The sequence below is a fragment of the Lemur catta genome, chromosome 2 (genome assembly GCF_020740605.2).
Source record: "Lemur catta isolate mLemCat1 chromosome 2, mLemCat1.pri, whole genome shotgun sequence".
Lineage (NCBI taxonomy): Eukaryota > Metazoa > Chordata > Mammalia > Primates > Lemuridae > Lemur > Lemur catta.
The window spans coordinates 46,763,039-46,776,615 of record NC_059129.1 but is presented as its reverse complement, the minus strand read 5'-3'; the positions used below and the strand labels follow the sequence as shown (position 1 = coordinate 46,776,615).

At 43.1% G+C, this 13,577-nt stretch overlaps 1 protein-coding gene across 5 annotated transcripts in view; it reads right to left on the bottom strand.

The window, feature by feature from the left end:
* Window positions 1–292: 292 nt before the first annotated feature.
* The window catches only part of RNF8 (ring finger protein 8), a 29,722-nt gene continuing 16,437 nt past the window's right edge, over window positions 293–13,577 (bottom strand). For 4 of the 5 annotated variants that reach the window (XM_045541873.1, XM_045541874.1, XM_045541877.1 and 1 more), the window contains 5 exons: window positions 12,274–12,336; window positions 9,582–9,671; window positions 6,985–7,092; window positions 4,618–4,822; window positions 293–786 (listed from right to left, as the gene is read on the bottom strand). In XM_045541873.1, coding sequence (XP_045397829.1) covers window positions 770–786; window positions 4,618–4,822; window positions 6,985–7,092; window positions 9,582–9,671; window positions 12,274–12,336 — 483 coding nt within the window. In that variant the 3' untranslated portion in view covers window positions 293–769. Of the gene's footprint in view, window positions 787–4,617; window positions 4,823–6,984; window positions 7,093–9,549; window positions 9,672–12,273; window positions 12,337–13,577 lie in introns of those variants that run through there. The other variant, XR_006733245.1, reaches the window with a different exon arrangement.

Sequence of the window (13,577 nt, the reverse complement as noted above, 5' to 3'; positions counted from 1 at the left end):
TAGATTTGGAAATATCTTTAGAACACCAGCTGAAGAACAGGAATTCCCCTTGCCCCAAAACAAGGTAAGCAGTGACCTGCCTCTGCAGTAAGAAGGAACCTGATAGTCAGGGTTTAACAGAGCTCATCAGGTGTGGCCGTGAGCTTGGCTCAGCTTCTCAGGCCGACATTCACTTGAAGTCTATCATCTGATACAGTCGCTTTCTTGGCTGTAATCTATGAGCTGCCAGTGTTTACTTGTGAGACTATCTGTGAGCTGGAAGGGAAGGAAGGTAAATACACTAAAGCCCAGCTGAGCAACTGACAGGTTTTACATTTTATTTCCAGGAAATGACATATTATTTTCACAAAGAAAAGGTAAGCCATCCTCTCAAAATAGAGGCTGCTGTCAGGGACAGCCATGGGGTACACCCAACCTGTCCAAAACAAATGTCAACAGAGGTGCTTCTGAGGTGTCAAAATAACAACAACAACAACAACTTTAAAAAACAAAACAGAACTCAAATAACCCATTCAACATGTAGTGAGGCAGAGTCTATGAAATACCCTGAAGTGGTCAGTGCAGTAAGCCCTAGTGCTTCTCCAGTGACGGCAGCAGGGTGGGCTGACGTGGACGCTCAGTGAGGGAGGGCTTCCCAACTCAGCAGTCTCTGCCCCACGTGGCTCCTCAGATGACCTCCAGAGTGGCCCCGTCACATCCAGAGAATCCTCCAGATCATTCTAAGCTCCCACTGCCCGGCAGTCTTTCAAATGCCCTTAAAGCATGGTCTTCAGGACAGTCTCTTTGCTTTGGAAAGAAAGAAAACGAAAATAAAGGAGCCTGCATTGCCCTTTCTTGGCCATCCTTGCCCTCAGCCACCTTCCCACACAGCAGCCAGAGTGAATGGATGAATGTAGTCAGATCATGTCACTCTGCTCCAAGCCCACTCCTTACTCCCTCAGACTAAGAGTTAAAGTCAAGGCCCTTTCAAAGCCTACAAGGCCCTATGCAAACTGCCCCTTGCCCAGCCCTCCTCTCCTCATCTCCTGCTAACAAGTATTCTTCCTGGATGGGTTCAACTTGCCAGACACCATTACTGCTGCCACTCCCCCAGACCTTCCTTTACGAGGCTCTGTCTTTCAGCCAATGGGGATGGACAATACCAGGGGATGCCTGCCCAGTGGGCAGATGGATACTCTTCAGAGCCTGGGCTCTGCCAGTTTCTCCTGTCCTATGTCTGGACCACCCATCTCTTAGCCTACAGGAAGCTGCCAAGAGCTACTGGCCATGTGGTCTGACCTGGGCTGATCTTCCCAGAGACCCTCAACCTCTTGAGGGTCCTGTCTCACAGATTCAAAAAAGCTGTGGTTCACAAACCTTTCTCCCCACCTCAGCATACCTGAAGGCCATGGCACACTCTCACTAGTAGCCTCTCTATTCACTACTATAACAGCACGGGAGCTGGGGAATGTAGCTTTTAAAAGCCCCTGGGCTAAAAATCACTGTTTGAAAAGACCAATAAGATTTTCCTTCTAGATCATTTACTTTTTTCTTTTCTGAGCACAACCCAGAGAAACTGCTAGGAAAAGCAAAAAGTGAGAGTGTTAACACTCTTGTCAACCAACTAACAACTAATGAGAACAGAAGAAACGGGAGGGGAGCAGCTGACAGAAGACTCTGCTCCCTCACCTCACCAGCTCCAGAGGGAGATTTCAGAAAATCTTTTCCCTTCAGAAAAATCTCTTGTCAACATTGCAGAGAGCCACAATTGCTCATGTGACAAGAATTACTGAATGTTTCTTATCTGCCCTGGCTCCAGAGCATCCTTTCTCTAACTCAGGACCCAGAATCCTAACATCCTCACCCTGCTCTCCTCTGGCCTCACAGAGTTTGCAAGAGATCAGTGGCTAATTGGTCAGAGGCATCACTCTTCCCACTGGGATATGGAACTTCAAGACAACAACCAGCCAAGGAGGCCTTAAAAATGAGGCTGCTCTTGGTGAAATCGGAGCACAGGCAGCACCCTGCTGCCACAGGCAGGCATGTCTCCCTCTCTGAATCCGTGATAACAGCAATCCCTGCCCAGGGCCCTGCCACAGTGTCAAGACTTTGACAATCACAGGTGTGCCTACCCTAGTTCCCAGATCCTAAATTTGGTCCTTTTAAAAAATTTTCATGCACAGGGGATTAAACCAGCTTTCAATGGGCCCCGAAATATGCAAGGAAGGTTCGTATTTAAACTGAATTTTCTCTAAACTCACACTGCAGCCCAGTGAAGCTGCTGATGGCTCTGGCGTATCTTTCCTTAAATCGGGTCTCAGAACCTCTGTCTGTCCCTAGCGAAAACCTCAAAGCTGCCCTCGCTGTGATAACTACAGAAACTGAAATGAGTACCAGAACTGCTCTAGTCGACGCATGCAACAGAGATGCTGATTTGGTTTACTGCGTAGCCTCCTACTGTTACCAATAAGGTGGAGAGGCACCCTCTTTAGCCTTTGGAGAGGAAAAGGAGGAGGTGCCTGATATTATTTACTCTGCAGAACTAATTTTGTGTAAGGGGAGTCAAAGGTGAATTTAGGACATGGGGCTCCTCTTTCCCTTCCCAATGCTTCGCGAAGCACCTGCTGTGCTGGACTGCAGGGAAGGAGCCCAGGCAGTGGGCTGTGGGAAGAAAGCTCACACGTCCCCACTCCCACAGACTCAGCACACTTCAGCTCAAGGGCTATAACCTAATCTTGGTCCAATTTGGGTTCCCAGGTCACTGGTTCCTCTCAGAATGGAAAGTAAGAAAAAAACATTCACAAGGCCTCAGTAGGTAATTTCTAAGCCATGGCTGTTCTCATACAAGTCTGGTGCCATGAGAACATCATGTCCTGTGTGAAGCACACTGGGAAGGGGGGAGTAGTCACTGCTTCTCGTGCCTCTGTGTTTTGCTTGTGCTGTTTCCTCGGCTTGGAAAGCTAACCCCTAGGGAACCTTAAGGCTCAGTTCAAATGTCACTTCCTCTGTGAAGCTTTCTCCCATACTTTACTTGCCCAAGCCAAATTAAGTGTCCCCTCCTCTGAAGTTTCGTAACTTCAGCCTGTTGTGGAACTCATCACACTACCTACGTGCCTATCCTCACCAGACTGAGTGCTGAGATAATGCGTTATTCATCTCTATCCCAATGCCTAGTGCAGTATTCCTATAAATGCTTATCGAGTGGTGGGAGATAGAAATGAAGAACGGAATTCTAGCAGAAATAAGTGGCTACTGGAAGTAAAAAAAAAAAATCTGTGGGGGCTGAAAATCGGGCACAAAATCCAATAGCAGACACGTGTTGGAAAAGTGGAAAACACTTTGGTTCCAAAGAACCCACTGAAGGCTGCCCCACCCTCCCACAGGTCAGCATGTCTTCCTGTAACAGGCTCAGACACAATTCCGGTTCGGCACCTGCGCTACCCGCTTCTGTAACAAGCCTGCTGCCTCCAATCTGGCTGACCAACTGAGAGCCAGTTTCATACCACAGCTGTTGCGAGTCAGTATCACATTCCTGACCCGAAGTGGCAGACTCTGTTGAAGGGCTAAGGAAAAGGAGTAAGTGGACAGAAGATCCTATTCTAAGCAGCATGGCCTTTTGACACTTCCAGCTTCTCTGGACTTAGAGAAAGGTACAACCAAAGAACACACACAAACTTGGCTTTCCAATGGCCAGCTGGAGGAAGCACCTGTAAGGGCAGTGAGCTGCTGGTTCTTCTCTGATGGGCCGGTTATGGGCAGCCAATTGACATCACAGCACTTTGGCTCTGAAGCTTTCCCAGAAGGCAGAGCCTAACAGACTACTGAAGGCACTGAACATGATAATACCTAACTTGCTGCTTTGTTCTCTTATCCCTGCCCAATAACCAATCCTTTCTACCCGTTAATTCCTTGTGCTTTGCCCCAGGACATATTCATTTGCCACAGAGACACTTAAGTCTCATGCAGAGTGGCTCTCTGCAGTTCCCAACACAAGAGGCCTCAAGTGTCACTTGGTTAAATGAACAGGTATTCACTATGGAAGGCAAGTTCATTAGGGAAACTCACCCATCTCTTCCCCAATCTCTCTCCCCAACTGGAGATTTGTTAGGAAATACATGTAGGATTATATTTATATCTTTGGCTTAACATTATGCCCAAATTGTGTAACTGTGACTCATAGGTAGAACCTGTATATGTGTTTTCTTTAGGCATTCTCCAAGTTGTTAATCTTTGACTTGTACACATCCTACTTACAATCATTATATACCCAACTGAAGGTTTTTGCAATACCTAGATGGCAACTAAACTGTCTTGAGCAACAGCACCATCTAGTGATCAGTACAGCAAAACGTCTGACTATGTGTTTTCTAATCACACCTTTGACCTCCCACAACCAAGACACACATATTTAACCCCACTTTCCTGCTGTTCAAATAACAGAGGTTAATTCTACCTAAACTCTCTCACATAATCACTATCTTTAACTCCTTTTACTCTTTCCCATTTCTTCCACCTCTTTCTTAGTTCAAGAATCATTAATCTGACTCTCTCTTCCCCAACCAAAAAAAAAAAATTTACTGAAATCTGGAAATAAATAAATTCTTTCTTGAGGGGTAGGGAATTCTCATACTCACTCACCTTTTCTTTCCCTAATGAGGACAATTCGTTGTTCTTTCACTTCTGAGCTCAGATTATCTACCATCTTATTAATGCAATTGTCCAGAACCAGGGAGCGGGTTTTGGACTCAATGTTCTTCCGACAAATGGGGCATTCTATCTTCCGCTTCATCCATTCATTGATGCAGTAGGAACAGAAACTGTGGGCACAGTTCAAGGTGACAGCCTACAATCAAAATGTGAACAACACATCAGGACCGTCACCCTTACTTCCTTGGGGTACTTATGATCTCAAAGGTAGGACAGGAGCTCATTTTCAAGGCCAAATGAAAAGTTAACCACAACCCCATCTGGAGCGTTTACAAAGAGTGTTAGAATCATTCCTGGAGTTGGATTTTTTTTTTTTTTTTTTTGAGAAGGGGTCTCATTCTGTCACCCAGGCTAGACTGCAGTGGCATGATCATAGCTCACTGCAGCCTCAAATTCTTGAGCTCAATCCTCCCACCTTGGCTTTCCAAAGTGCTAGCATTACAGTCGTGAGCCACACTGTATCCAGTGGAGTTGGAAAATTTTAAACTTCATGTTAAGATAACTCATTTCCTCCTTTCTGAAAGTTAAGGTCACAGACTCAGGCTCTAGGTAGGCTGATTTATCTTTTTTGATTCACCAACTCAGACCACACTGCCAACATGGGTTAGCCACCTTGCAAACAAATGTCACTGGACACAAGTAGGACTAGTAAGTGTGTAAATGTTGTACATTTATATTACTAATTCTCTTATGAAAAACAAATTTATGTCCTGCTAATGGTGAATTAGAACTTCAATTTTAATATATGAAGGGGAGTCCATACTGAATAGTCAGTATACAGAATGACAGGAAGTATCATCCGTAAAAAAACTAAAAAGTAAAATAATATAAAAGGCCATTAAAAAGGCTGGGCAAAAAAGGAATTAAAAAATGTCAAAAATGTAATGGGTTCACTGACAGTACCTGAACCTCTAAGCAGATTGCCTGTGAGGAGAGAGAGCAGGAGGAGCCTGTATTGAGAGGCCCTTCTGAGTAATATCCCTTGTCAGATTTCTGCCAGGGCCTCTTCACTCCCAAGAATATAAACCATTCTCTTTGTTATTCTTGGTTATGTATATCTCCTACGAGACAACTTTTTCTGAGGCTCAAAAGTCCTCATTCCTGCTTTTAGGATAGCATTGGAAAATAACACAGATATTATGTATTTTTCAAATACCAGGTTGAACACGGAAAGCTAAGAAACTAGGAGACATTGTTTTTACTACATAACATAAACTCCAATAAAAGGACTAACAAGCTGTCTGATTAAAATGAAACATCTTGCTAAGACTGACTTTAAGTGGTTACCAGTAGAGTAAGTCAGGCACTATTCTATAAACAAAACAGGTCAAGTTGTTTATCTCTTACATGTTTGTGCAGGTGCTCTGGTATGGTTAACTTGTTACCCATTCCAACCCCCTTTCCTTGTCTTTCTCTACTAGAGTCCACAAGCCCTGCCAAAACAACACTGAACATTCTTCAAAGTAGGGATTCATATGACTAGAAACTATGGGGGAAATTATGATCTGAAGTCTAAATGAATCCAGAGAAAAAGAAACAAGTCTGCCCAGGAGAGATTTTTCAGGAGACTGATAGACCCAAACTCCCTAAAGACTGCCTGAGAAAAGGAAGCAGAGTGTGTAAGTGTTTTCCTTTTTAAAGGAGTGTGTAAAGCACTGTCACTTAATAACCTGAGTTTAACACTTGTGGTTCTAAGATGAACCGGTCACAAATGGCAGAATATTTTAAAAATAAAAGAGCTGGTATAAAAATATACAGGATAACAAATGGCAGCCTAGGGGAGAGACGTTTCATTTTCTTAAGGAGCCTCAGAGTCCCTGAAATACATTGATTTGGTCCCTGTATTCCCAAAGTGACCACACATCAGTGACATTTACCACTCTGTTTAAAAGGCTGCACTATAAGCCTACTCTTAGCACTGTGCCCATTCGGAGTAAAGGAAAAACAGCTTTACTGACCAGCTTTATTTTGACACTTCAAAAATCAAATGCCATGTGACCGTGTTTCCCCCCTAAGAACAAAGACATAAAAACTTTATTACAGCTAAAAATGTTAATCATACCAAATAAATGTTTAAGAACAGATGAAATACAGAAAAGGATAGTGAAGAGAAAGAAGACTAAAGAACAAACGAGAAGTGGCCATCTCTAGAGGTCACTTTGAAATCAAATAGCTATAACAAGGTCTCGGAAGAAAAGTCTCTTGAGAATGTTTCTCTGTAGCCAAAGTAGCCTGTATAGCCCAGACTCCATTCAGGGTTGGGAGAATATGACGGGGTGAGCAACTGTTCATAATTACCTCAATGAAATATTCTGAGCAAATAATACACTGGAGCTCATTCTCTAGCACATCATTCATGTGGCTGAGAACTTCTTCCTTCTGTGCTTGCACCTTCTCCTTCTCTTCCTGCAGAGACACACAACCCCACCTGTTATTCTGAGAGAACCACCAAGAATGCAGAACAGGACAAGGACTAGGGTTAATTGTCTGGAAAGGATTCAGGAATCTTAATAATTCATTCTGGTGCAGCAACATGAGAATAAAACCTTCCCTAAGGATTACTATTTCTCAAGAATTGCTTTCTAATACAGAGTGCTAACTTCCTTTCTTCCCTCTCCCCACTTGCTATGGTCTGTTTGTGTTCCCCCAAAATTCTCATGTTGAAACTTAATCCCCAAGGTGACAGTATTGAGAGGTGGGGCCATTGGGAGGTAACTAGGTCATGAGGGCCCTGTGCTCATAAATAGGGTTAGTGGCCTTATAAAAGGCGCCTGAAGGAGCTTGTTTGCCCCTTCTACCACGTGAGGACACAGAGAGAAAACTCCTTCTATGAATAAGACAGCTTTCACCAGACACCTAATCTGCCAGCACTTTGTTCTTGGACTTCCCATCCTTCAGAACCTTGAGAAATAAATTTCTGTTGTTTATAAGCTTCCCAGTTTATGGCATTTTCTTATAGCAGCCTAAATGGACCAGAACACCACTTTTTCAGTATTTGCATTACAGGTTCTGTCTCCTTCCCCCAAATTAACCAAATGAGAAAAAATGAAGGTGGCATACTAACCTCACCAACTCCCCAAGACCAGAGAGGACATTAAGTATCCTATAGCAAGCTGCAGTTCAGAGGTGATATAAAATCATCCCAAACAATTAAAAACTCACTGGACAATAAAAGATACGAGGAACACTCCACAGAAGCAGGAAGCCTGAATTAGTTCTAAGGTCCCTGTGTTCTTTGTAGTTGCCTCTTCTATAACACAAAGATACCTCTGGAGGAAGGAGGCTGGAGAGATGGCCTCTTGAAGTACCTTCAGGCTCCCTGCCCTATAATACTTGCCACTTCCCACTCCTTCAGAGGTTGAGGCTGAGGGTCGAGGTCTGCAGTGCAATTTCCCTGTGCCCTCCCCAAGAGGTCAGACTGCTTGCAGACACACTTTTTAGGGAGGATCCTAGGTATGCTCTCTTAAAGCAGACATTTATTTAAGTTAGTACCTTTTCCCCAAAACAAAGCATCAAGAGCCCCTGATGGGGAGAGGAAAAGCCATTTGGGGTATATTTGAGTGGTTGCCTCATCTTGGATCTTTTCTTTTCCAATCAAAGCAAAGATTGTCAGACTGCTTAGGGCAGTGAAGAGGGTCTGGATCCATTTCTAACTAGAGTCAAGTTCTCTGAAACCTTATGAATCACTGGGTTTAAAAAGATATAGTTTCTTGAATACTGGGGAAGAAGGTACTATGTGATTTCAATAGAGGATAAGTATATCAAACCAACTAAGAAGAAAGTCTTCTCTTCCTTTCTATACTCAGCTGTGTGAAACAGGGTAGGATGAGAGACAAAGTCAGACTCAAGTTGCAAAGTGGTGGCCTGCACACTGGATCTAGCCCGCAGAATTATTTAGTTTCACCTTAGTGGTATTAAAAAACACACAAAAACCGAACTTGTTGCCAATATTTGAAAACTAGAATATTTCACATGAACATTTGGATTTCCATCTGCTATGGAAAAATCAAGATCTGATAATACTTGGCTTACATTTCTGGATGGCAACAACTGGCTGAGCAGAGAACAGTTGCCTCCTGGGGTAGGAGGTGAGTATCCCCATCCAGTGAGCCACAGTCCTCACAGCTTTCTACCATGTTCTCACACCCAGGCCACTTCACTTACCTTTTTTTTTTTTTTTTTGAGACACAGTCTCGCTCTGTCACCCCCGGTAGAGGGCAGCGGCATCATCGTAGCTCACAGCAACCTCAAACTCCTGGGCTCAAGTGATCCTCCTGCCTCAGCCTCCCGAGTAGCTGGGACTATAGGTGTGCAACACCACACCCAGCTAAGTTTTCTATTTTTAGTAGAGATGGGGTTTCACTTTTGCTAAGGCTGGTCTCAAACTCCTGAGCTCAAGTGATCCTCCTGCCTCAGCCTCCTGGAGCGCTGGGATTACAGGTATGAGCCACTGCACTCAGTCTTCACTCACTTTTATTACCTGTCTGGCCCTGGTGGGCATTTAAGTTTATAACCTCTAATTGAAAAGTTCTACTGATTTGACATAGGAAGGAATTACATGAACACATCAGGAGGAATTATTTTTTATTTTGACTACAACACTCCTTAGTCTGTACCACTGACACACCCTAAAGAAGCATCCACCATAGACAAAGGACTAGAATGTGGGTGCTAGTGCCTTATTCCCAGTATTTCGTTTCTGAACAAAGGAAAGAAAAGATATTGTCTTACAGGCTGAATCTTCTATAGGCTTGAATAATTTTATAGATTATTTCCCCTGAGGCAAGGAGCAGCCATAATTTCTCTCTTCATTCACCATAGCAACCCTTGCACTGTTGAAAATGCTGAGTTGCATGTACTAACCAAATTCTAAACCTCCATCTTCTTTCCAGTACCTTGGTCTGCTCCAATTCTTTGTTCTTGGCTTGAATGATTGCTTCAAAGTCCTTCTTGCTGCGATTTAGCTCTTCCATTAGAGTCCAGTGCTGCAGAAACATAGCAGATATACAATCAGGATGAACTACACAGCATACTTCCTTTTAGCCACCTACATGCCTGCTCCCTCGCTCTAGTAAGTGATTTTGGTTCAAAGGTCAATGAATTGGTAATTTCAAAATAATGCCTTCATTCCACCAGGAAATCCTACCTACTTGCTGCCTTTTTTTAGGGATGGGGGCAGATCGGGTAAGAGGCCACCAAATCCATTAGTCTGTCTGAAACTATCCCAACATTAATGGCCATCCAAAGCAAATGAAGAACTTTCACTGCCTTCCAGAGAGTCTGATTCTGTAGGTTTGTCTTGATGCCCAGAAATGTGCATTTTTTTTTTTTTTAAAGGCCACCCAAGTAATTCTGGGAACCAGTGCTTAAAAACTAGTAATTATGAGCTACCCAGCACTGGGAGTAGCTTTTAAGAAATAATCAGGGGGAAATGGGATTCAGGGAACCTAGACAGTCATTTTCATTGACATAAAAAAGATCTTTAACCGATTTATTCTACAAATCACACACTGCATGTTCATAAGGCAATGCTGCCTGAACCCTCCCAGTGTCTTCTGGAAGATGGCCTGCCCAAGAGCTAATAGCTCATTCAATGTGATGAACTGCCTACACCAAATGTCAAGAGGTTCCACATCTGTGAAACATAATTTATGAGTTCCCTCATGCTTAACTACAGCTTATACTTTAGAATTTCACCTCAAAACCTTTTTAAAAGAAGGCAGAATAAAGGGAAGTATTTTTGAAAATTTTACTCAAGAAACAAATTTTAAAATGTGTGGTCTTCCAGAAAAACCAGTTACATCAGAAGGCCTGGGTCTTCATCCTGACCACTAATTAGAAGTATGGGCCTTAACTTTCTCATCTATAAAAATGGGAAGACAGATGCCCCCGCCTATCTCAATGCATACATGAAAATAAAACAGGTATGAAAAGCATTCAGAAAGTCTCTTAAGCTCTATTTAAATGCAAGTTTTTGTAACAGGTTGGTAAAGAACAGCTTCAGAGGGACCAGCATGGTGGAACAAAAACCAACCATTGCTTCATCTGAGAGTGGCACGTCCCCCAGGCATGAGGGTACAGAACCATGACCTAGAAGTATCACATTTTAGGCCAATAAATGTATGGCCAAGTATTTCTTGATGATAGTGATTTTTCCTGTCTGTCTCTGAAGAGGTTAAGGAATTGTGGATGCAAGGTACTCAATGATTCCTCAGGGATTTCCAAGTAGAACTACCATATTCTTTTTCAGTCAATTTCAAAACAATATCTGAATATTAATTTAATAATGCTTCAAATGGGAAACATGCCTACTCTCCCACCCTAGAAAATGAACAAGCTCAAAAAATAAAATTCCAAAAAGACTTAACTAATTCTCACCTAGTTCTTTCCAAAGCTATTTGTGCAAACTGTAAGAAAATCAAGGCAGGCACCCTGTCACGCTTACAAATAACTACGTGACTGTTAGCACTGTAAGACTGGGAGGTAGGTATGCAATAAAAGAATGTAAGGATAAATTCCTCTGAACAAATTCTTATGTAATTTGCTCACTTTTCTCAAGGAAATCTGAACCATTCCTCCAACCACCTGACTAAATGTGCAAACTACTCATCTTAATACATAAACAAAGGTTTTAAACATGTGAAAGACACATAAAAAATAATCAAATGACTGGTCAAGTTAAATGAAATAAATTACATGCAATCTTTTAGGAGAATTTTATTCCTGTTAAGTTTTTTTTTTTTTTTTTTGAGACAGAGTGTCACTTTGTTGCCCTGGCTAGAGTGAGTGCCATGGCATCAGCCTAGCTCACAGCAACCTCAAACTCCTGGGCTCAAGCGATCCTACTGCCTCAGCCTCCCGAGTAGCTGGGACTACAAGCATGCGCCACCATGCCCGGCTAATTTTTTCTATATATATATTTTAGTTGGCCAGATAATTTCTTTCTATTTTTAGTAGAGACAGGGTCTCACTCTTGCTCAGGCTGGTCTCGAACTCCTGACCTCGAGTGATCCACCCGCCTCGGCCTCCCAGAGTGCTAGGATTACAGGCGTGAGCCACCGCGCCCGGCCTATTCCTGTTAAGTTTTACCCTTTTGTTAAGTAGATATGTCTTGCTCTTGCTTGACTGTTAAACTGCACATTCTCAAATTGACCTAAAATACTTAACTGGAACATTCTCAAATGGTTTTTAGATGGCTACAGCTCAGGGACAGTGAGGTAATGGAGGCCCTCACAGGCCCTGGTAGCCAAGTCATAGCTCACATTTCCCCTCTGCTGCCCTCACCTTTCTGGAAGTGAAGCCACTTCCCCAGAGAGCCTCCTAATTGCTAAGGCTCCATTCCATCTTCACCAGAGCAACTTCTGCTCAGATGAAGACGTAAGTTTTCATGCTGAGGTTTGGCAAGTCTGTGAGGATCCAAACTCCAACCTGATGGTGTGAGCAGCTGCCACCTGCTCTGTTTACAGACTAGAGATGCCACAGAGGTATGGACTAAGCAGCAGAGGCAGCCAGTGGCCACATGATGCCTGAATGCCCCCCACTCCATGGCCCACTATAATCTCAGTACAGTGGCAAGAGATAAGTTACCTCCTGCAGAGCCTGGGCCAGCTGTTGCTTCAGGTCCTCTTCTCCTTCCTCTTTTTCCAAGTCCTGCAAAGCCAAAACAAAATGGAAGGTTTCCCTGCAGGGATGGGAAAAAAGGAACAAAATCCAGCAACAAGCAGAGCAGACCAGCTAGTGTGAGCATCTGGAAACAACAGGGTGCAGGGAGCAGATGGAAAATCTCCTGTTTTACTTCAAGCTGTTGGCAGTAAAGGATTTGAGCAGAGTTAACTGCTCAAATATCGCACACCTCAGGGCTGTCAGCTTCAAGTCACCAGTGTGGTTATTCTGGAAAAACTACGGCCTAACAGTTCAAACCTCCTTCATTGGCTAATGCTATGATTCCCAAAAGGATATAACTTGAGAACTTCCAAGCCACCAAATGTCTAAACTCAGAGAGAATCCCCCATGTTGTCACTCACAAGACCTACCATGTTTCTTCCTTCTATTCTGGCCAAACTGTCTCTCATTCTGAGTCTCATTATGACATTTAGCCTATACACTGTTCCCCTCTCTCCTTACATGAGCTCATGCTATATTCCCTCCATCAGCCCCCTCTAATGTAGACACCTTCCAGACCTTCATTAACCTATGTCCAGTACCTTCCACAAGAACCTCTGGGCCTTTCCCTCCTTAAGAATTATTTATCCATTTAATATGCAACTTGAAATTGTTCTCTAGTTTACTACATTGACCGAAAACTATTCTCTGTTTATATTACGTGCATAATACATCTTGTCCCCTCAACAAGATAAATTCCTTAATGGTAAAAACCATTTAGCATCTTTCTAACCACCAGAATTCTGGCAATGTGGGTGTTCAAAAAAAAAAAAAAACCTGCGTGAAGCAGCAAGGGTTGAACAAGCTTCTGAACAAGCAGTAGGGGTAGGATAAATCTCTAGCGCTTGGTGGGCACAGGGAAATGTGGCTAATAAACAAGGGACTAGATATGCTTCATAAGTAATTTATACATGACCCACTCATACCTAGGGAAATTCTCTAAACCCATCCTTTTCACCTTTAACATTTTGGTATCATAAAAAGATTCTGAAGCTACATCTTGAAACAATGCCCAGAACAGCCACAAATGTTAATCAACAGTAACTCTTGTTCCTTTAAAGAGCGTTCTGCTCTGGTGATGGTGTGATACCCTAAATATACAGAGATGAACCAACCTCTATTAATTTCAAGAACTACTCTAGGCTAGATAGGGGAAGCAAAAAGGTACACAGAAGCAACCAGCAAATACCCTTAAAAGATCTATTTAATCCATGGCCCTTGCTAATACT